At 36.3% G+C, this 23978-nt stretch overlaps 1 protein-coding gene and 1 pseudogene across 4 annotated transcripts; one reads left to right on the top strand and one right to left on the bottom strand.

The window, feature by feature from the left end:
• The first annotated feature begins 1390 nt into the window (after positions 1–1390).
• Positions 1391–22749, top strand: LOC147550325 (oxysterol-binding protein-related protein 3C-like). Of its 3 annotated transcripts, XM_086669204.1 has the most exons (7): positions 1391–1603; positions 2776–2872; positions 3923–4039; positions 4118–4190; positions 6158–6236; positions 9258–9288; positions 9588–10044. In XM_086669204.1, the coding sequence occupies exons 1-7, from the start codon at positions 1497–1499 to the stop codon at positions 9606–9608; spliced, it is 525 nt and encodes a 174-aa protein (XP_086525330.1). In that variant the 5' UTR covers positions 1391–1496; the 3' UTR covers positions 9609–10044. The 3 variants fall into 3 exon arrangements, with proteins under 3 accessions (XP_086525330.1, XP_086525331.1, XP_086525332.1); XM_086669205.1 differs by lacking the exons at positions 6158–6236; positions 9258–9288; positions 9588–10044 and adding an exon at positions 22502–22749; XM_086669206.1 differs by lacking the exons at positions 6158–6236; positions 9258–9288.
• LOC147550326 (SWI/SNF complex component SNF12 homolog) lies at positions 16025–19858 on the bottom strand (annotated as a pseudogene). Its single transcript, XR_015237614.1, has 6 exons — positions 19675–19858; positions 19414–19494; positions 17952–18377; positions 17673–17763; positions 16563–17590; positions 16025–16370 (listed from the first exon to the last, which is right to left on the bottom strand). The product of XR_015237614.1 is annotated as an SWI/SNF complex component SNF12 homolog (transcript).
• Positions 22750–23978: the final 1229 nt, after the last annotated feature.

Genomic DNA, 23978 nt, shown 5'->3' with positions numbered 1-23978 from the left:
TTTGGTAATTTGGTGATTTGTTTAATGAAATTCTTCCTTTCCCATGAACCGGAGAAGTCAGAGCTAAGCCTGTGAGGAGGTATAAAGTGTTCAATAGATGAATAGTGGTCAAATTTAAGCTCATTCACTATTATACCTACCTACTAAGGGTCTAATTTGTACTTTGCCCCTAAAAGACTATTGGTACTCTTAATAAGTAAAATTGGGTAGACTTCTAATAGCACTTTATTTTACATATATGTCGTGGCTAGACATTTTGGGTATTGTTGGCACGTAACTAGTGGAGCGGAGAAGTTTATCTAAGTTGTCTAGATCGAAGCAAGTCCATGTCAAGAAATACTTGTTCCATATAAAAATGGACATGGGTGAACCGAGATCGGGAAAAATGTCCATGTGGACCAAAGCCAGAGAACTAAGTATGTAAGAGCAATGTATCTCAACTACTAGAAAATTAGTTCTGAGTTAGATCACGACCTATTCTAGTCCGAGTTTTTGACTTTAACATTGAAGGTCATCGACAAGGGTCCCCCCCCCCCCCCCCCCTTGACCAGGAGGAAGCCCCAGAAACCATTTGTCGATAACAAAGGGTAAGAATCCTAGTTAGGGCAACTCTCTATCGTCAAAGAGAAGGAGAGAGAGAGAGGGAGGGAGGGAGGGAGAGAGAGAGATTTACACAAAAATGGAGAAAGAGATAGGGAATTTTTTTTTAGGGTCGCGAACAATGGCATTTATTTCTCCAAAAGGTGATGTTTAGAGATTTACCATTACCTCTTGCCACAATCTATGTGGCTAACTTCACCAAAATGAGAAGGCCAAATTAAGAACGTTTAATTATAGTGAAAGAACATCACAATCACATATGAGTAAGAGCATCTCTAAACGCGGGGTGTTTAAAGTGACTTGACTTCTTTATTCAAAATATAGAAAATTAACTTCAAAACCAAACACTTTTCAAATTTCTATATATCAAGTACGAATCTAAAAGTATTATACAAGCTTAAGGCAGTTGCCTCGACTCATGTGGGTAAGAAATCACATGTGTAGATGGATTGTCATTCAATTCGAGTCTATTCATGTCAACTAAATCGGTCCCCATCCCATCCACTTGAAACATCCTAAACGTGTTTCTCCTTAAAACTGAGGGGAAAAATGATCTTGCCAGCTACAAATTGTAGTTAAGTAGCCCGCACAAAATATAGACCGCTGGATTTAGTCTCGAGATACAACTAACAGATCTCTCTGTGGCTGATGTAGTTAGAGATTTTACGGGTAAGTTAACGGTAATCTAATTTTCGCGCCAACTACAGTAAATCTCCTCTCTCTCTCTCTTTCTAACCTAACGTAACAATTCTCTGTCCCTTTCAGTTATTTAATACTCTCTCTCTCTCTCTAAAACTCTCTCTGTCTAGAAAATCAATGCCCTGGTTTTCTTTAAGAGCATTACTACATCTTCTGAAGAACATTGTATTATTTGTTAAGTTAGGGTTTTTCCTTTGATGGCTTCAGGTAGTAGTCAAAACAGAGGAAGCAGATTTCTCTCCTCCATTAAGTCTAGCTTCTCCAATATTGGGACCAGCAGCTCTAATCACAAATCAGTCAACTGGTATCAATATTTCATCCTAAATAATTTCTAGTTAACCACTCTCTCTGTTTCTAACCCCATAATAAAAATCAGATCTTGGATTTAATAGTACTTAGGTGCTGTTTGTTTTTTGTTTTTTTTCAGATCTGAAATCTGAATTGGTATCAATTCAGATTTCAGATGTTTGTTTTTCTTATTTGTAAAAATCTGAAATGTCAGCTGAATCAACTAAATGTCTGAATTGACTGAAAAAAGACCCACATTTTTCAGACTTCAAAATAAGTCTGAAACCAATGCCAAAATCTGAATTTGTGTTAATTTACACTAATAACCCCTTGAATTAAAAAACTTCCACCACCAACACCACTTCCACCACCACCACCACCTCCAACACAACAAAACCAGCACCACTAACCACCACCACCACCACCTCCACCACAACAGAACCAGCACCACTAACCATCACAAAACCACCACCAGAGAACCACCACCACCACAGAACTGCTAACCACCACTAACCACCACCACCACCACCAGCAACCACCACCACCGAACCAACACCACTAACCACCAGAGAACCACCACAAACCACCACCACCACACAACCATCACTACCACCACCACCACACAACCATCACTACCACCACCACCACCACACAACCATCACTACCACCACCACGAACTAGCCACCACCACAACAGGCCAAACCGCCACCACAACCAATGCGCCACCACCACAAACCGAAATGTCACCACCACATCCAATCACGACGACCACCATCACCCACAGCCACCACATCTGAGAGGTGCGTGAAGAGGGAGAGAAAGAGAGAGAGAGGCTCCTACCAGTTATTAGGGTTTTGGGTTTTTATGGATAATGGAGGAAGAAAGAGGGAGAGCTGGAAAGTAGAGAAAGATATTAGGGTTTGGATTTTTTTTGGCTGAAATAGGAGAAGGATAAAGAGATTGGTAAATTAGGGTTTTGGGCCAAAAAGAAGAAAGGAGGGCATAAATGTCAAAATTCTAATTCAAACCCAATAATTCAGACTTAAAAAACAAACATCTAACTTCTAAAATAATTCGGCAAATTCAGATTCAGCGAATTCAGTTCAGTCAATTCAAGTTCAGCCAATTCAGATTCAGACACAAATAAAAAAACAAACAACACCTTAATTCCACTTGTGACTGAATCAGTAATGAAGGCGTAAATACAAGTAATCCAAAAGGAGGCACCACAGAGGATGCAACAACAACAACAACAACAGCTAATAGAACAAGATGGAAGCAAGGGGTAAGTACTTCATTTTATCATCACCAAGTCTATTAAGATTTATTCATACGTTGAAGAAAATCTTGTGTTTTCTTCTCTTATTTGTTAAACCCTAATCATAATTTACAATTCCCCAATCAGGTAAATATGCTTCATAAGATCTAATGAGGTTTTATAGAGATTCATAGCACGTGACGAAGCTTCCATATGAACTTATGAAGCTTGCTTATGAAATTTTGTACTTGGAACTCAAAAATATTATAATACCTTAGGATAAATTTTCCACTAGAAAACACCCTAAAACAACTGATTTAAGCGATACATGATTTCTTTTAAATGAATTTCAAATTTTAATAAAACTCGAAACATGATAAGAACATATTTAAAATTAACAAATTAAAAAACAAAAATAAGTTTGTCGACCTTTAGGGTCTTTAATTCTCGATCTATAGGATCTTTGTGTCTGTGTCTAGTCAATTCTTTTCCTTTCATGAGACACTTTACATTTGAATGTATGTAACTCTCATGAAGTTTTCGGAGGAGATAAATAAGAATTCTACCATGTATTTTGTGATGTTCACTGATGAATGAAAGTATGGTTTTGTTATAAAAAAATAAGAGAGCAAAATGAGGTTTTACAAGAAACTTACTTTCTTCATCGTGTTAATTAGAAGTAAATACAAATATCATAAGTGATTTAGAAATTAGAGGTCAAACCTACTATTTTAAGTTAAAGAAGAATCGTCCGGGAAGAAAGGCTCTGGTGAGAACAGCGTAGAGAAAAAGATGGACAGGTTAGTTAGGCACACCTAATTGTTTTATCATAGGTCCGACTACGTTTGCCTAAATTGGTAGACATGGGAGATTGTTTCACAAAATTTATCAAAATGATTTTATTTCTCTTTATGTTAACCCTCACTCTTTTGGATATTGTGGCATGTATCTTAAATTCATATACAAGAATCAAGCCAATAATACATTTTCTCATTTATGGTCCCATAGTAGGTTTATACTATTGTTTCTCCCTTCTTCTGTTTTCATTACTTTTGTGTTTCCTACTTTCCTTGCTAGGAACAAGATAGCTTGTGGGGTATAATACGGAAGAGTATAGGTGCCGATGTTACATCATTGGGGTTGTTGCCGATTTTCGTTTATGAACCAATGTCTTCACTTCAGAAAATAGCTGAGGTACAAAAGTTTTTCACTCTAACGACTGTTTCTTTAACGATTTTCATTGTCGGTATAATGTGACATTTGGTGTGGCAGAGAATGGAGAACTCTCATTTGTTAGATCTAGCAGATGAATGTGAAGATCCCTCTATGCGGTTGGTTTTTGCTGGTAAGTTAACAACGATCCATTATCTTGGAAAAATGGTTGTTATTGATGTAAATATGGTATGGTATTTTTCTTTCTTGGGGAAGAGTTAAAAGTGGCTGAGTACAAGGGTTACACTGAGTTACAAAGACTAAAACTTTTGTGAAATCTTTATAATTTTGTTCTTCATTCATGCTGAAAATCATCGCGTTATTATTCGACATGGAGAAAATCAACACGGAAAGACCATGTTTGCTTGTTAAAGAAATTCTTTATATGGGTTATCCCCTCAAGAGTAGGGAGTGGCGCAAACATTTTGATACCTCAATAACTGAAAAAAAAGGAGTAAGATTTGAGCAAATATGACAGTTGTTTCAATCATAGAATACCATCAGATGATTCTTATGTATGTTTGTTCGTGTATGAGGATGATATGCTGATTGCTTTTAAGAACCTATTAAAAATCCATAAGTTCAAGAGTTAAGTGGTGAATTTGAGATGAAAGTCTTAGGTAGATCAAGTAAGCAAACAAGAATATTAAAATGAAAGTACGTAGGGATATCGGCTGATAAGTTACTTTTGTGTTAAAAAACATACATCGAGAAGATGTTGGTATATTTTAGAATAGAGTTATTTTGCGAAAGGAGCAAACACAAGTACCGGGTGATGAGTTTGAGGCATGGATATGTTCTTTTTTTGCGTTAGTTAAAAACGTGAACACTAATTTTTTAAATTCAAATGCTCCTAACACAAGTTTTGCAATTTTTGAGAATATTCAAATTAAAAACAAAATAACCTATTTACATCCATTGACCATATTCACAAAAACCCACACTCAATAAACTCATAAACCTCATCTACAAACCTATATATCACAAAAAGTGTGATCACAAAATTTGATTATATGCATTCATGCACTCATTGGCACAAAAATTAATAGATCCATAAATATTCATTTGTTCATAAATATTAAAAGTATCTTAACATAAAAAAATAATCTCTATCAATATTCCAAGTAGCTTAGTGTTGTTAAAAAATGATGTTAAATTTACGACGATGACTTGGAGAATAACATTTTGTATTAGGATAATCCAAGTTTTGAATGGAAAATCTTAGATGAACTTTACCAGTGTCTCTCTCTCTCTATTCCATTGTTCCGACAAAATAAGGAAGGGTATCCTTATTGGTAACCCGCATGGAGAGTTTTAAGATTTCAAGTGAAACTCTTTTCCTCCGCCGCAACAATTAGAAGAGAGTAACGAAGAGAATTATGGAGTAACATCAAGAGTTTTTAGGGTTTTACATGAGACTCTTTCCTTTCGTCTGAGACGAAGGAAGATTCCGATGAAGGAAACTCTCTATTCGTTGAAATAGTGAGTGAGAGAGACTGAGATAAATAGGGGGGGGGGCAAAGAGAGAGAGATTGAGAGGGAGAACAAAAATGGTGGCAATTAGCAGATATAAATGATAAGTGTGCAGGTTTATTTGACTAACGGGACAGTTAACTAGCGTTAATTGTTATTTGACGCCTTTACTTTTTGGATGATAAAGCTAGTCAAAGTTGATCTATGCCCCCAAACTAAAAAAAATAACATTTTCATGCCACAAACTCATCACTTCGTACTTTATCTGCCCCTTTTACAAAATAACTCTTTAGAATACAGGAGATAAAGCGTGTGAGTACTCCTTCCGTAGCACATTTTAAGCTTTCAACTAAGTAGTCTCTGCAAATAGATGAGACATAGTCTCAAGTTTTTTATGATAATGCAGTTGGTAGCATCTTGCCATCATGTATGTTATAGTGTGCATGAGGCATGATATTTCACAAGTCACTGCACTGGTGCGGTTAGAAGATACACAGGTAGACTTGGGTGGAGTATGGCTAGATATTACGGTATCTGAGTTTATACTTCAGATGATGGTTTGGTTTATTATAAAAGTAGTGATACTTCTAGGACAATAGTTCGATTTATGACTTCATATTTTTTTAGGGGAATCTAATAAAAGGAGGGCACTGACAGGCTATACTTTCATTATTTGTGGCAGTGTCATAAATTGGAAAATAATACTGATGCAGGCGCATAGGCGTGTGGGCCCACGTCCACGCGTGCCCACACCCTATTAAGTCTTAATAGTAGTCTATTTAGTAGAAAAGAAGTTACTATAATTTGATATTTCTTTATTTTAAAGTTTCTATGTTTGAGTAGTTTATTATTTTAGGAATCCTAGTTTGAGTCTATCTAGGGAGGTTTATTATCTTATAAAAGGGGATCTAGTCTATGTTATTATTCACCTTGAAGAGAAAATCAATTGAAGTTATTAAGATTTTAAGTTTAGTTTATCGTTTTCTTTAATTATTCTTAGTTTATTTAATTGTTCTTTAATTACTCCGCTGCGTCTACATCAAGTGGTATCTAGAGCCAATTTTTTTTAACCAATCACAATGGTTAATCCTACCGTTCCTACTCCAACAATCAAAGAGAAGACACCAACTTTTGCCTCCGAATGGGATAACATCAACAAGAAGTTATCCTCGGTTACAAATTTGGAAGAATCTTTCGAAAATTTCAAGAAGGAAACCATGGACAAATTCGATCATGTCAATGAATCGATCATGAAGCTATCTAAACAACTCGAAGGCATATGTAAGTCTCCCTCTTCTACCACTACTCCTTCTTCTCCTACTTACATTCCAACATCATTATCACTTCCAACCACAACACCAACTTCAAATTCCATACTTGGTCAACCTAACATCAACCCTACATCACCGGTTTTCCCACTCATAAACCCCACACCACCACCTTTCTCTTTCCACGATCAACCAACATCAACCAAACCCGACTCTATCTCCCATTATTCTACTACTAACCCAAGTACCACCCAACCATACCCTTTTCAAACACCAAGGCAAAACTATTCCCCGAACACCACCCCACTCGAAACCCAACCCCAAAGCCACCAAACCGAACCTTCTCGGCCTATCATGGATACACCTATTCGTCAACACTCTCGTGCCATCTCACCACATCTCACTCCCAACCGAGGAACACCCCCTCATCAACACCAACCCGATTATCACCACCCCTCCAACCAACACGATCCGGAAACCGTCAACCACCCAACACTTGATTTCACGGATAGCTACACCCCTAACCGAACACGTCTACCCGATTCGGTCCCGAACAGACCCACTCCACACCGAGACATGGGTTATCCATTCATCAACAACCAAAACCGTGAAGATCAATTCGAGGCCGATTACAACCCTTACCAACATGAAGCTCGTCCACCCAACCGTTCCAACTATTACGAACCAACTAGATTCAAGAACCGACCAACCTATACGGAACCGAACCATTCCATGCAACAAAACCATTATATTCGTCCCCGTCACAAGTATAATGATCCGGATGACTACCACCTAGGGGATGATCCGATTCTACACCACCTCCTTCTAAGTACCGTATTCGTATGGAGGTACCGGCTTATGACGGTTCCATCAACATTGAAAACTTTTTGGATTATATAGCTCGAATGGAAATCTTCTTTGATGTTATGCAGGTTTATGGACAAGAACAGGTTAGATGTGTCACTGGCTATCTTTCAAAAACAGCATTAACATGGTGGAAACAAGAATCTGAACAAAGACGGTTATCTAATCTTCTTCCCATATCCTCGTGGTCTGAACTTAAGCCACTTATGATGGCCCGTTTCCTCCCTCCAGATTATGAAAATCAGTTATGTCTGGAATATCTTCGTTGTCGTCAAGGACGACGTTCAGTTGAGGAATACGCCTCCGAATTTCAGCGTTTAAGTATTCGGCTTAATCTACCCGATACGGAATCCATGAAATTGGAAAAATTTAAGGCTGGTCTTCGAGGTGACATTAAAGATCTTGTCAACCTCCGTCCTTTCTCTTCCGTATCGGAATGTATTAGTGTGGCTCGATCTTTTGAATCGGATTCTAGATCAATTTTCAGGGGAAACTACAATCGTCCTAATTATATTCGACAACCTACTGATGATACTGATCTTTCGAAACAAACAGATGACGGAGCTAAGATTGTTCCCGAAAATCCTTACAAAAAACAACCTCCAGGTAAGTGTTATCGTTGCTTTGAGACAGGTCACTATTCTAATAATTGCCCATTACGCGGTAAGGCAAATTTAGTAGAAAAACAGGATTACTTGGATGAGGAAGCCGACCATGTCAATATTGACCCGGATTCAGGTGACCGTGTTATGTTAGTAACTCGTCGGGTACTTTTTACTCCTCTTGAACATGATCTTTCTCAACGGAAAAATTTGTTTGTTACACGTGGAACGGTCTTGAACAAAGTTTGCACCATTGTTATTGATAATGGGTGTGTGGAAAATTTGATTTCTTCCAAACTTGTGGCTTACTTGGGTATTCCTACTATCCCTAAACCACAACCTTATCAAACTGCTTAGATTCAATCCGGTACTGCGACCCGTGTTGATCGAATGTGTACTTTTTCCCTCTCTTTTGGCTCTTTCTATTTATCTGACATTACTTGTGATGTTACCGATATGGATCTTTGTCATATTATTTTGGGACGTCCTTGGCAGTCAGATGTGGATGCTATTTACAAGGGTCGTTTGAACGTTTATGAATTTCCATGGCTGAAGAAGATTATCACATTGTTACCGATTACGAAAGGATCCGATGAGCTAGCTTCCATTATACATTCGGTTCGGGACGAACCTTCTGGGGAACGGGGTGCTGATGCAGGCGCATAGGCGTCTGGGCCCACGTCCACGCGTGCCCACACCCTATTAAGTCTTAATAGTAGTCTATTTAGTAGAAAAGAAGTTACTATAATTTGATATTTCTTTATTTTAAAGTTTCTATGTTTGAGTAGTTTATTATTTTAGGAATCCTAGTTTGAGTCTATCTAGGGAGGTTTATTATTTTATAAAAGGGGATCTAGTCTATGTTATTATTCACCTTGAAGAGAAAATCAATTGAAGTTATTAAGATTTTAAGTTTAGTTTATCGTTTTCTTTAATTATTCTTAGTTTATTTAATTGTTCTTTAATTACTCCGCTGCGTCTACATCAAATACTACTGTCTGTAATTGCATTCTATGAAATTGAGGTAAAATACTTGATAGGACATAGGTAGTAAAGGAAACAACATAATAAGGGGTTTAGTTAATCATTTGAGTTTGAAGCAAGAGGTGGCTAATGAGTACTGCGACAACCAGAATGCAACTCATTTGACCAAAAATCAAATGTATCATGAGAAGACTAAATACATTGACGTCAAGTTTTATTTTATCAAGGGTGTGATGGAAGAAGGTCACAATGAACAAGATTGTCATAGAAGATGATTCAACTGATACGTTAACCGAAACAATTACTAATTTCAAATTTAGACTTGATTGGAATCTACAGATGTTGAAATGTCTTGAATAACAAATTCTTGGAAATCAATTACGACGATGGTAAAAGATGTTGATTTTGTTTCAAGAACTTTGGTGCATTCAAGTCAAGGTGAAAATTTGTTGAGCGTGCCTTGAACATGTGTCGATATCTAACCTGGTTGATGATCAAAGAAACCTTTTAATATGCAATGGTTTTGCTTTACGCAGATGTTATTAAGGAGATGGCAGAAATAAATAATAAAAAAAGAGCTCCGGTACAAAGATCCTCATTAGTGCGTGAGTCAATTATATACCACCACTGATAAAGACCAGAATAGGCGATGGAATTGCGGCCTGAAACTCGTAATTTACTTATGGTCACCCTAGTCTTACAAAAGATTATCATCAATGTAAAGAGCTACCCTATTTTCTGGTTGTGGGGACAGAATTATGTTGGAATTAGGAAATATATGATTTTTATTCTTTCATATTTATGGTGTGTTTGGATGGCGGAATCATGAATCCGCGGATTCATGAGTCCTTGGGATTCATGATTCCACGGATTCATGAATCCAAGTAATATTTTTTGGCTTGTTTGGCAACTAAGAATCCTATGATTTATTATTATTTGAGTATTTTTAAACGTCTTTAGAAAAAATATGATTTTTGAAAAAAACAATGATTTTGAAAAAAAATAATGATTTTGTAGAAGGAAATATTTTTTTGTTGATTTTTAGTTTGAAATTTAGGTTTATTAATCCAAAATCCTAGCAAATCCTAGGGGGTAGGGTGGGATTTTGGTCCAATACAAATTTTGGAATTAGGAATCCTTAGGATTCAAGAGTCCTAGGATTCTTGGTAGCCAAACAGACCAAGGATTCATGATTCCTACCAAATTCCACTTTTGATAGGAATCCTAGTTAGGAATCCTGCAACCAAACACACCATTAGTTTATATTGTTAGATTAAGATAGGATAATATGTTAGGATAATATATTATGTGATTTGTATTTATACTAGGCATAACCCCCGCCCGGTGGGCGGGGGAATGCCCTTTACGCAGTTAAACAGTAGACATAATGTTCGGTTATTTAAATTTTCTCTTTCTTTTTCACATTTAGTATTTTCCTACTATAGTTTCAACTTTTCGGATCAGTATTCTCCATAAGTGTAGTGTTCTTGGTGGAGAAGATTTATCTTAAGTTATTTTAAAGCTTTGGAGTCTATAACACTATTTTTTTATTTTAATGTTTTTAGATCCATGTAAAGAATTTATTCCCAAAAATTATAGGTAGCTCACTCTCATCTTACTAATTGTTTGCCATGTTACTTTATGGGCACATATGTTACTAAAAATGTTTATATATTGTAATATAGTTGTTAGATGTAATTCTCAGTGAAGAATATAATGTTCAATTGAATGTAAGCAATTTAGACTCCATAATAAAAAAAAAAAAAGTTAGAATGATGTGAATTGAAAGAGATCGGCTATGTTCCGAGAGAGAAGGTAACTCATCCACTCTACAGTTAGGTAGAAAAATTTAGTATGGGTGAAAAAGAAATTCAAAAACAATTAATGTAGTTCGGCCAATTCAAATCTTTTTCAAAATAAGGTAACATGTTGCCAGAAAACATCATCAAATGACTTGTTGAAGAGCGATGCCGGTTTTGTATTCATGTCACCCAACATCTGAAAAGGTCCTATAAATCACAACAACACTAAGAGAGAACATAATTTGAATAAATACCACAACACACCAACCCCTTGATTGTACAAAGCAGACGTGATATGGGAGAATACATGTGAAAATAGTACCTCAAAGACTGAAGAAACCTGTGAAAGTGAACCCCCATCTCACGAATATGGAACTAAGCGCTATGAGTATGAGTTCCAAGAACTACATCAGAAGAAGGGTGAACTACCAGTATTAACTCTATTTCGCCACTATGGGCTCGGTGACCAGTTCTTATTAAAGTTGAAGATGTTGAAGAAGGTTTATCTATCACCATCTCACCTGTTGGTTCAAGGATAAAGTCTACAAAACAAGCTCAAAAGAAGGTTTAGCTATGAGTATGTGTTTGGATGGCGGAATCATGAATCCGCGGATTCATGAGTCCTTGGGATTCATGATTCCACGGATTCATGAATCCAAGTAATATTTTTTGGCTTGTTTGGCAACTAAGAATCCTATGATTTATTATTATTTGAGTATTTTTAAACGTCTTTAGAAAAAATATGATTTTTGAAAAAAACAATGATTTTGAAAAAAAATAATGATTTTGTAGAAGGAAATATTTTTTTGTTGATTTTTAGTTTGAAATTTAGGTTTATTAATCCAAAATCCTAGCAAATCCTAGGGGGTAGGGTGGGATTTTGGTCCAATACAAATTTTGGAATTAGGAATCCTTAGGATTCAAGAGTCCTAGGATTCTTGGTAGCCAAACAGACCAAGGATTCATGATTCCTACCAAATTCCACTTTTGATAGGAATCCTAGTTAGGAATCCTGCAACCAAACACACCATTAGTTTATATTGTTAGATTAAGATAGGATAATATGTTAGGATAATATATTATGTGATTTGTATTTATACTAGGCATAACCCCCGCCCGGTGGGCGGGGGAATGCCCTTTACGCAGTTAAACAGTAGACATAATGTTCGGTTATTTAAATTTTCTCTTTCTTTTTCACATTTAGTATTTTCCTACTATAGTTTCAACTTTTCGGATCAGTATTCTCCATAAGTGTAGTGTTCTTGGTGGAGAAGATTTATCTTAAGTTATTTTAAAGCTTTGGAGTCTATAACACTATTTTTTTATTTTAATGTTTTTAGATCCATGTAAAGAATTTATTCCCAAAAATTATAGGTAGCTCACTCTCATCTTACTAATTGTTTGCCATGTTACTTTATGGGCACATATGTTACTAAAAATGTTTATATATTGTAATATAGTTGTTAGATGTAATTCTCAGTGAAGAATATAATGTTCAATTGAATGTAAGCAATTTAGACTCCATAATAAAAAAAAAAAAAAGTTAGAATGATGTGAATTGAAAGAGATCGGCTATGTTCCGAGAGAGAAGGTAACTCATCCACTCTACAGTTAGGTAGAAAAATTTAGTATGGGTGAAAAAGAAATTCAAAAACAATTAATGTAGTTCGGCCAATTCAAATCTTTTTCAAAATAAGGTAACATGTTGCCAGAAAACATCATCAAATGACTTGTTGAAGAGCGATGCCGGTTTTGTATTCATGTCACCCAACATCTGAAAAGGTCCTATAAATCACAACAACACTAAGAGAGAACATAATTTGAATAAATACCACAACACACCAACCCCTTGATTGTACAAAGCAGACGTGATATGGGAGAATACATGTGAAAATAGTACCTCAAAGACTGAAGAAACCTGTGAAAGTGAACCCCCATCTCACGAATATGGAACTAAGCGCTATGAGTATGAGTTCCAAGAACTACATCAGAAGAAGGGTGAACTACCAGTATTAACTCTATTTCGCCACTATGGGCTCGGTGACCAGTTCTTATTAAAGTTGAAGATGTTGAAGAAGGTTTATCTATCACCATCTCACCTGTTGGTTCAAGGATAAAGTCTACAAAACAAGCTCAAAACAATGTTACAAAAAAGGTGATGATATTGTACATACTACATACTCCAAAGTTTATCTTTTTTTCAGTTTCGCTCATTTCTCTTTTATTTTGCGATATTACTCATTTGTAAATTATAAATATTAACCATATAAATAGCAAAGTTGTTTTATTTCAGTAAGAATTGACCGGAAAGAAACAAATTACATATTATGGTATCGTTTATTAGGATTTCTTACTTGCACTAATACAAATAGCTATTTACTCCTTCAACGACATAAACCAAATGTAATAACGTAACAGAGATGATAAACTATTGCTCAAGCAAGTCACGGATAAAAATTGATTCCAATAACAACTAAAGCCTGGCAGCAAGCACATGAAGTCAAGTTAAGTGAAGGTCATACTTAAAGGTTGTAACAAAAGTACGAGTTACGCTGGTAAAAACTCCATTTTCATCATCATTTAAGTAAATATCTTTAATATCTTCACTATGTCCAAACTTAAAAATATGTGCCACTACAAAATGCACTCTATATATGTTTGTTATTACCTATAATTCTTGATCGTCGCGCATAGACCAACTTCGTTCCGATCCAGTATATGAATGTGTCTAACTTGTGTCACATTTATAAAACTTGCAATCAATTGTATGTTAATTGCAGACAGGAAGAACAACATTATGCATAATGATCGATGCAATTTAGACATAGAGGCTTGTCCCACTGTTTTCGAACAAAATGTATATCCTTGATAGTGGATGTGCTCGGTTTCTTTATCTTTAATCTTGTCTGGACTGTATTCAGTTATTTGAAATATTGAACCAGTTAGATGGACAAATATTTTTTCTTGAAACAAAAGACAATTTGTTCATAGATATCGTTACGCATTTACAATGACATACTTTAAGGAACGAGTTAATAACAAGTGAATACCAGAGTATTTGCCTATACAAATTTACTTATAGATATTTCTTTCAAACTTGCTACTCGACCCAAGTGAGTACCAAATCTCGCAAAATGAAAGCAGACATCGACATATATGTCTTAAGTAAAAAAGAAGTAGAACTTGACCGATGCTTTAAAATTATTAAAACTTTAAAAATGAAACAAAAAAATTGGTTTACAAAAATCTGCGATATCGTTTGATTATACCTAAATTGAAATAATACTGGAACTCCACGTGTTACCAATTGATGTAAGAAGTTACCATCATAATTAGCCATGTAAAATCACAATTTTTCTTACGACAGACTTCTTGAACTTGTTCGGCGTTAATATCACAGGGCCAATGTTGCAAGATTATTGCAAAAGATGAAGGTTTCCTTGAGGACTTGAAAGGCCACCTTATATTGGTCATGAGTTAATAAAGGAAAATCTCAAAACTAAATTACTCACCTCATTCTTCCAACGCAAGATAGGATTTGTGTGAAAATGTTTAAAGCAACAATTCTGGAGGTCTCCCAACCATTATGAAAACTGAGGAATACAATGCGACGTGGTTAAGAAATAAATAAATAAACTGACATCAACCTACTTCACAATTTATAGCTCTATATTATGTTAATAATCTTGTAATATTTACCTATACCACAAAGTAATAACTCGATTCATTAAATTGGCATTGATATCATCAGATAAAGAATGTTCAAGATCAAAATGAACAACCTTCAGATATCTTCTTTATTTGAAGATTAGAACTTGCCAAGGTATAGCTAAAACAGTTGTAGATGAATCTTCAATTAAAAACCACAGAAATGGAAACAATTGCATCTTAACTTGATTAGTACCTATAATGTCACTCTGCATAGCTTGATTGGCACGAGAAAAATTAGACCCTGTCAACATTTGCCTCATATAGCATTGGCCGAAAAAAGAAATAACATTCTTCCACCACAATTCTCACCAATTCTGTGGATAAGCATATTATTATTATGCTAAGGTATGTTGACCTATAATAAAAGTATACAAACAAATATATATATATATATATATATATATATATATATATATATATATATACCTCATAGGTATCTCCTGTATGTCCTAACTCGTTCTTTCATTCTTTTTTGTATCTCTTACCAATTGAAGAGACAATGAAGAGGTAATCGAAGGGACAATGAAGTGTTCATGAACAACCAGATTTATTCCCGGAAAGAAAAAGGATGATTGAATTTGAATGGTCGACCTATTGTTGTAAAAAATAACAATTTCTTATTCATTTATTCTATAGTTGCATTATTGTTCATAACCAAAATGTCAAAATAGAAGTAACAATGAACATAGAAATAATAAAAGACAGGGAACATTTCAATCAAATATGAACCGAAATTGAATTGAGTAGCGCTTACTACTAACATCCCATCCTCTTCTTCATAAGCAAACCCAATATCAGATGTCGTAGCATTTCTAGGGAGGCACTTATCTTCCTCTGCTTTGGAAGAGGTTGTTCCTGAAACACTTATAAGGAAAATTTCTAACTAATTTTGTTCCCGAGTATTTTCTATTATATATACATAAATAATATCATTGGGTTGGTTTTTGTTTGTGAGCATAATTGTAGAAATGATTTTCTTGTAAGAAACTTTCTGGTTGTTTAAACCCCAATTCCTAAACCAAAATGGAAAATATGAACCGACCAAACAAAAGTAAGAACATGTTCTGATACTCCCGTGAAACAAAAGCAAGTGTCCATTGAGACATAAACACAGACTCCATATTCAATGAGTTTACTCTTTAAAGCTCCAAAACTTGATCTATAAAAAGCCATCAAAATTGATATTTATATAGAAAGTTTAAGGGTGGTTGAGCATAAGCTTGACAGGACCTGTAGGCAAATATCAGTTACACCGACAATTCCAAACCAAAGTAAAGGAAATGTTCATATTTCTCCTCATATAACTCAAATAATGAAACTATATATATACGATGTCACCTTTACCCGTGCCCTACAGATTCATCTCTCTCTTTCTAGGCCTAGTTTATAATTCTAAACATTGAACCATAATCTAAGTTTATGAACTCCAACATGAGACCTACAAGTATAATAAACACCTTTAAGAAGTAATTTAACCGGATAACCAAAGGATCAAAATCATGCTTGCTAATGAGGTTTACCAGAAAATTGCTCCAATTCATGTACTTCCAGGACCTTCACTCCCTGCACCTGGTTTGCAATTGAGATACCGATTACATCATCTTCAACCCTATTAATGTTAAAAAAAAAGATGATTAGTAAAACAAGAAAGACACTACTGAAAGTTGGCGATTATTCGGAAATATTACATATGAAGGTGCTCCTCCACGACTGAAGTATTCGGTACCACCAAAGTGAAGAGAAGAGATGCTAATTATACAAATCGAATATAAATAAGCAAGTAAATAAAAAGGAGGTATACCATGCTTGGTTGTAAAATTCAGCACGCCCGTTTTTTTTTTTCTGCACTACGACTTGCTTCCCCAGATACCGACTTCAAGTTTTTACCTTGAGAAGATATAAGAGCATTAATGAACTGAACAGGTGATTGACTAAACCCTGGAAGGCTCTTCTTCGGAAATGTTCATGAATCTTCTTTATAGCAGCACAGATTGCTTCTTCACATGTATGGATCTCTTTATGTTTCTCACTGTTGGCCAAGAAAGCAGACATCTCTTTTTGCAAAGGAAGGGGAATATGTACCAGCACATCATAGTAGGCATCCCAGCTGGATTGTTTCCCGATAGCTTTATTTTGTGCTCCAAATGTATAGGTTGAGGAGGCGATAAATGCTTTGAGATCTTCTGCGAGACTGCAGAGAACTTCACCTTTTCTTCACCAAAAACTTTCCGAAGGGGCAAATCACAGGAAAAGCAAGAAGTCTCATTTGGGTTCTGCAATTTTTTGGTTTTGACATAGTTCCAAATTCAAGTTATGACTCTAGGACGATCTTCAACCTCAATCCCAAGAACCTCCATCAATGCTGGCGAAAGCTTAAATTTTTCAGGAACATAATTCATTTCCAGACGAATATTCACATTGAACTCCTTATCCCCCTTTCTTTTAACATCAAAGCCCTCCTGAGGGACTGGTGATCGAGCATTCTCTAATACAATCTTCGGATTTTCAGGATAGTGTGTCGGGTCCAAGGATATAACAACTCTCTTGAAAAGGCAGAGAATTTGGGATATAATGAGCTCTGTTTATGGAGAACGGCAGCAGACTCTGGATCCACCCCATCTTCTAAGATCCCACCAATCATGTTCAGTGACCAAGAAGGCGGTTTAGAGTTTTGCTTCTCCGGGATGGTCCGTAACTCAAATAATGAAACTACATATATACGATGTCACCATTACCCGTGCCCTACAGATTCATCTCTCTCTTTTTAGGTCTAGTTTATAATTCTAAACATTGAACCATAATCTAAGTTTATGAACTCCAGCGTGAGACCTACAAGTATAATACACACCTTTAAGAAGTAATTTAACCGGATAACCAAAGCATCAAAATCATGCTTGCTAATGAGGTTTACCAGCAAAATTGCTGCCAATTCATGTACTTCCAGGACCTTCACTCCCTGCAGCTGGTTTGCGATTGAGATACTGATTACATCATCTTCAACCCTATTAAAAAAAGATGATTAGGAAAACAAGAAAGACAATACTGAAAGTTGGCGATTATTCAGAAATATTACATATATATGAAGGTGCTCCTCAAGGACTGAAGTATTCGGTACCACCAAAGTGAAAAGAAGAGATGCTAATTATACAAATCGAATATAAATAAGCAAGTAAATAAAAAGGAGGTATACCATGCTTGGTTGTAAAATTCAGCACGCCGTTTTTTTTTTTCTGCACTACGACTTGCTTCCCCAGATACCGACTTCAAGTCTTTACGTTGAGAAGATATAAGAGCAATAATGAACTCAACAGGAGATTGACTAACCTTGGAAAAGAAGGCTCTTCTTCGGAAATGTTCATGAATCTTTTTTATAGCAGCACAGATTGCTTCTTCACATGTACGGATCTCTTTATGTTTCTCACTTTTGGCCAAGAAAGCAGACATCTCTTTTTGCAAAGAAAGGGGAATATGTACCAGCACATCATAGCAGGCATCCCAGCTTGATTGTTTCCCGATAGCTTTATTTTGTGCTCCAAATGTATAGGGTGAGGAGGCGATAAATGTTGTGAGATCTTCTGCGAGACTGCAGAGAACTTCACCTTTTCTTCACCAAAAACTTTCCGAAGGGGCAAATCACAGGAAAAGCAAGAAGTCTCATTTCCAATTTGGAAAATATGATAGCAACTACTAATTCTTAACAGATTGGGTGTGTTAATAACCCAAATGTGAATAGTCTGCTTTAATTTTTTTCCTTTCCTGCTTAGTGTGTAATTCCTTATCTACCTTGTGGTCAAAACCTGGTGAAAAACTTACCCAAACTAAGCTATCAAATTTTAAGGACGAACATGTAGTTGGCCAAAGAAGAGCCTAGGTAAGGAGTGTTGAGTCTCCGGTGTTGTGAATCGAAAGTCATTGAATCACACCAACACAAAGCTAAGCTATCAACTAAGAAGAGCCTAGGTAAGGAGTGTTGAGTCTCCGGTTTTGTGGATCGAAAGTCATTGAATCACACCAACACAAAGCTAAGCTATCAAATTTTAAGGACAAATATGTAGTTGGCCAGAGAAGAGCCTAGGTAAGGAGTGTTGAGTCTCCGATTTTGGGGATCGAAAGTCATTGAATCACACCAACACAAAGCTAAGCTATCAAATTTTAAGGACAAATATGTAGTTGGCCAAAGAAGAGCCTAGGTAAGGAGTGTTGAGTCTCCGGTTTTGTGGATCGAAACTCATTGAATCACACCAACACAAAGCCTAGAAGGGTTGAGCTGCTATAATTTTTAGTTAAGTAATATAAATCCACAGTAGATTGTTGTGTTAATAACCCACAAGACGTCAAGATAACTCCACAGAAGACATTATAAAACTAAAGAGTGAGGAAGCAAATTTTGACTACAATTAGGCGATGAATTTCATCTATTGAGGATGTGTGAAAGATAGAAAATACCTGGATAAGTACAATAACAAGAGCAGTGAGGAAGAGTTGGTACCAAGAAGATGTGCAACAATAATTTATATTACTGAATAGCCTATAAAGATTACTAATCACAGTGTAGATAGACTACCACGGACCTCCATTAACCGAGAAGCTAGCATCCAATTGTCACTAAAGATTAAGAGTCAATTTTCATGGAAGAAGAAAGAAATACTTACCTATGGTTGTCCAGGTCAAAGATTATGAGGTCCACACAAAAGGTCGACTGAAGAATGGTAAGGAAAACAAAGAAGATGCACCTATAACATATCAACTTACAAAATTAGAACGCTATATCTCTGTTAACCAACTTAGGCACTCTACTTGCTAGGTGGGGGTGAAATTGATGAAGTCACACTACAAAGGATATAAGCCCATCATTGTTAGGATCAAAAAACATAAGAATTGATTATGAAAAGGATAGTCAATACAAATCTTACAAAGAACAATAACAATCTTTGTCGAGGGTATCACTGATTTCCTTCTTATTTGTAATGACCTAATGTAATATACTTTTTTCTTCTGGATTTTCTTCTAACTCCATGGATTCTACTACAAGCACGAGAATTACGAACTTTAGTTCTTTCACTAATAACCCAAAAATGTAAAATGTTGAGATGGGAAAATATTTGGATTAAAGGAATTGTTCCCATAGAGCAAATATTTGGATTCTACTACAAGCACGAGAATTACGAACAGTTTTAGGTTTCTTTATGAAGTTCAATTTATTTTACTTCTTCCCAAAAGGAATTGTTCCCATAGAGCAAATATTTGGATTAAAGGAACAAGAATTGATCATGAGTAATATAGAAAATGAACCCTAGAAAATCAGTTATAGTAAACATGGATCAGCAAATATAAAACCCTAAAAATTATACTCTAGGATTAGTAACAAAAAATACAAAAAATTCATACAAAGAGGAACCCTAAAATAATGATGATACTCTGTAATGGTGCTCATTAAGAACCCTACTCATTAATCAATGAAGATAATGAGTAGTCAATACAAATCTTACGAAGAACAATAACAATTACAGAAGAAGAAAAACAATTGAGTAAACCACTTGCCTATTGATCTTCTTCTCCATCCTATTTAAATGTACGATTCCTCTCCCGATAATCCCCTCTTAGTTTCTAGAGTAGTGCCACAAGGTGAAGGAATTTGAAAAGTGGGGAACTTCCTCTGACGCTTTGAGATCAGAGAGAGAGAGAGGGAGCGAGTGGCACTGTTCATCGTCAGCAAAAAAAAAAGAAAAGGAACCGTTCGGTGGAAGCTGTTATGAGGGAGGGGATGATTGAAAATCCGTTGGATTTCAGTCACGTTGGAAGATACGAGGGCTAGATTTGTAGAATGTAGGATAGATATCCACGTGGACGTCCAGTCACCTTATTTTTGTCCTAGTCATATTTTTTTGTAATTATTGTGTCCTAGTCACAAGGATCTGTTTTGTATAATAGATTCTTTGATATGTATCTAGACTATATAAAGAGATGTATAGCATGAATCAAGATATACAAAAATTAGAACTCAATTTGGTATCAGAGCTAGGGTGATCGTTTATCCTTAACCCTAGAATCTCCGGCGACATTTCTGGCGACATTGCTTGCAACAATTCCAATCCAGCGTGTCTCCATCAATTGCCGATCTTTATTATCTAAGAGAAGTCTTTCTCTCTTTCGTGATGATCAATTCAGATAAGCATACAACCAGAATCAATTTATCCTGGTTTGAATCTCTGTCTTGATTTCTTCATTTGAAGCTCTCAAGTTGAAACTCTAGCTATTAATTCATATTCTTAATCTCTTTCTCTGATTATCTAAATTATCAATCTCTTTGTTTGATTCCATTGTAATCAATCTTGGGAATTGTGGTCTTTTCACTATATTACTGTTTGGATATTAAGTTAGAGGTTTGTGGCATTTTTTGTCAAATCTGTGATTTTTTTTTCTTAAGACAGCAATGGCTTTAGCTTCTCGTACAGATTTATCCCTCATACATTCAACACCAACTCATCGTGTTACAAGTGTACTACTGAACGGGAAAAAATTTCATGCTTGGTCTCGTTCTTTCCGTCTATATCTTGGTGGAAAACGTAAGACTGGATGGATTCTCGGAAATGAGCCCCAACCTGCTGAAACGGGCACGGGATTTGATTAATGGGACGCATATAATTGTATTATCCTAGGATGGATGTTTAATTCGATGGAGGATCATATCTATAACATGTTTATGTATCATAATACAGTTTATGGGTTGTGGACAGCATTAACAAAAATGTATGCTCATGCACGATGTGATTCACGGGTATTCGAACTTTATCGAGATATCTCTCATGCCTCCCAAGAAGCTTTAGGCGTCTCTGTTGTTGGTTTTTTTCGGTACCTTCAGACTCGATGGGAAGAATTGGCTCAATATGAACCTTTAAGTGATTTCCCAAGTGATTCTGAAGTGGAGTCCAAGCGTCTTGATCGTCGTCACACATATAAGTTTTTAATGGGTTTAAAACCGGAGTTTGAGTCTCTACGAACGCAGATTTTGAACACATCTCCTATGCCATCCTTGTATGAGGCATTTGCTACTGTGGACAGTGATGATCGACGACGTTTGTTCCTCTCGCCACCGCAAATACCTACAGTTGTCCCTCAAAATCAAGATCAGATGGCATATGCTGCCCACTCAGGTTCACATTCAGCAGGTAATCGCCCATATTGTCAACATTGTCACTAACTCGGTCATCTCATTGATCGTTGTTTTGTTCTGCACCCGGAATCAAAGCAACAATTTTCTCGGGATCGTGGTGGCGGAAAAGGTAAAGGTGTTACTCGTACTGGTGTTGTTGTCTAACGCCCACTCCCACTCAACCAGATTACACCCAACTGCAGTCCCAGATTGCTGAGTTGCAGTTACACGTGGGCTTAACACGCTCTTCTGAACTTGTGGCTGCTATTGTTGTTATTACTTCTGTTGCTCTTCATGGTAAGTCAGATCAGCCAACTTGGATTTTGGATTCGGGAGCCAACAATCATATGACTAGTGAGCTATCTACTTTTACCTCCCGTGTTGGTCCCGTTGATCAAACAGTGAGTATTGCTGATGGGACATCTATGCCCATTCGTAGTCAAGGAACTGTTTGGTTATCCCCTGATATAACTCTTCATTCGGTGTATTATGTTCCTACGTTTGCTTATAATCTCTTGTCCGTGAGCCGTCTTGCAAAAACACTAAATTGTGTCGCCATTTTCTTACCCTACTCTTGTGTTTTACAGGATCTGATTTCGAAGAAGATTTTTGGCAAGGGATATGAGCGTGATGGACTCTACTACTTTGGTGATCCGTTGCCTTCTCAGATATTTTCATCTAGTTTGCAAGCTTCTGTTTTACCTTCCTTGAATTCTTCTATCTGTTCCTTAAAAACTTTAGACTTGTGGCATGCACATTTAGGACATGCAAACTTTCAATACTTATGTTGGTTATTTCCCTCTTTAAATAAAGCTTGCGCAGATTTTAAGTTTAATTCTGAAGTTTGTGAATTATCAAAACATACTCGTACTTAATATATTCCTCGTATGCATCATGCACCTAGGGCTTTTTATCTCATTCATTCGGATGTTTGGGGACCTTCTCTAGTGTCATTCTTGTCCAAACATCGTTATTATGTCACTTTCATTGACGACTACACTCGATGCACATGGGTTTATCTAATGAAAACAAAATCTGAAGTTTACACTCATTTTACCAATTTTCTTCAAATGATCAAAACCCAATTCAATACTATTGTCTGTAACATGAGATCTGATAATGGAGGAGAGTATATAACTAATGAATTTCGTTCTGAACTTAACAAAAAGGGAATTCTTCAACAACTCACATGTCCTTACACACCAGAGCAGAATAGTGTGGTAGAAAGAAAAAACCGTCACATTATGTCAGTAGTTCGATGTCTTTTATGTGGTATGCGTGTTCTCAAGTACTTCTGGCACTTAGCAGTCCTCACTACAGTCTTTCTTATCAACAGAACCCCTAGTCGTGTGTTGAAAGGAAAGACACCTTTCCATGTCCTTCAACCAGATAGCACCTTATTTCCTATTTTACCTCGTGTGCTTGGATGTACGTGCTTCGTTCAAAACCGTAGTCCTACACGTACCAAACTTGATGATAAGGCTATTAAGTGTGTATTCCTAGGATATTCCTCAATGTCTAAAGGATATAGGCGTTATGATCCTATCAAATGTCGTTTCTATCATTCTATGGATGTAACTTTTCTCGAAAATGTTTCGTTTTTCTTAGATACTGCTAAGGAGACTCGTAAGGATGTCAGTTCTTTTCTTCCACGACCAGTTCCTATCTCTGATTCTGCTCCATTGTCTTCCTCTGCTTCCTCTAGCAGAATTCTGTCTCCAGGTGCCGAAGGTGTTACTGCTCTACGGGTGCATGTACTCTCGTCAATCACGCTCTCAAGATCTATTGCCAGACTCTTCTCCGCAATCAGGTAACCCTTCACCCCCTTTAGTTTCTGACATTGTCCCTCCTAGATATCCTACTAGGGGGCGACACATGCCTTCTCGATACCTTCTTACATGTAGCACTAACCATTCAATTTTGAGTATCTTTCTTGTCAGGGTATTTCTAGTCAATACCAATCTTTTATTACTCAGGTTGATTCATTTTCTATTCCTCGCTCTGTCCACGAAGCTCTTCAGAATCCTAATTGGGTGGCTGCTATGCAAGTTGAAATGGATGCCC

Source organism: Eschscholzia californica, unplaced genomic scaffold, assembly GCF_041429995.1.
Source record: "Eschscholzia californica isolate CP2 unplaced genomic scaffold, dmEscCali1.0.p SCAF_3, whole genome shotgun sequence".
NCBI lineage: Eukaryota > Viridiplantae > Streptophyta > Magnoliopsida > Ranunculales > Papaveraceae > Eschscholzia > Eschscholzia californica.
Note: the sequence above shows the minus strand (reverse complement) of the source record. Positions and strands in the feature narration are given on the sequence as shown.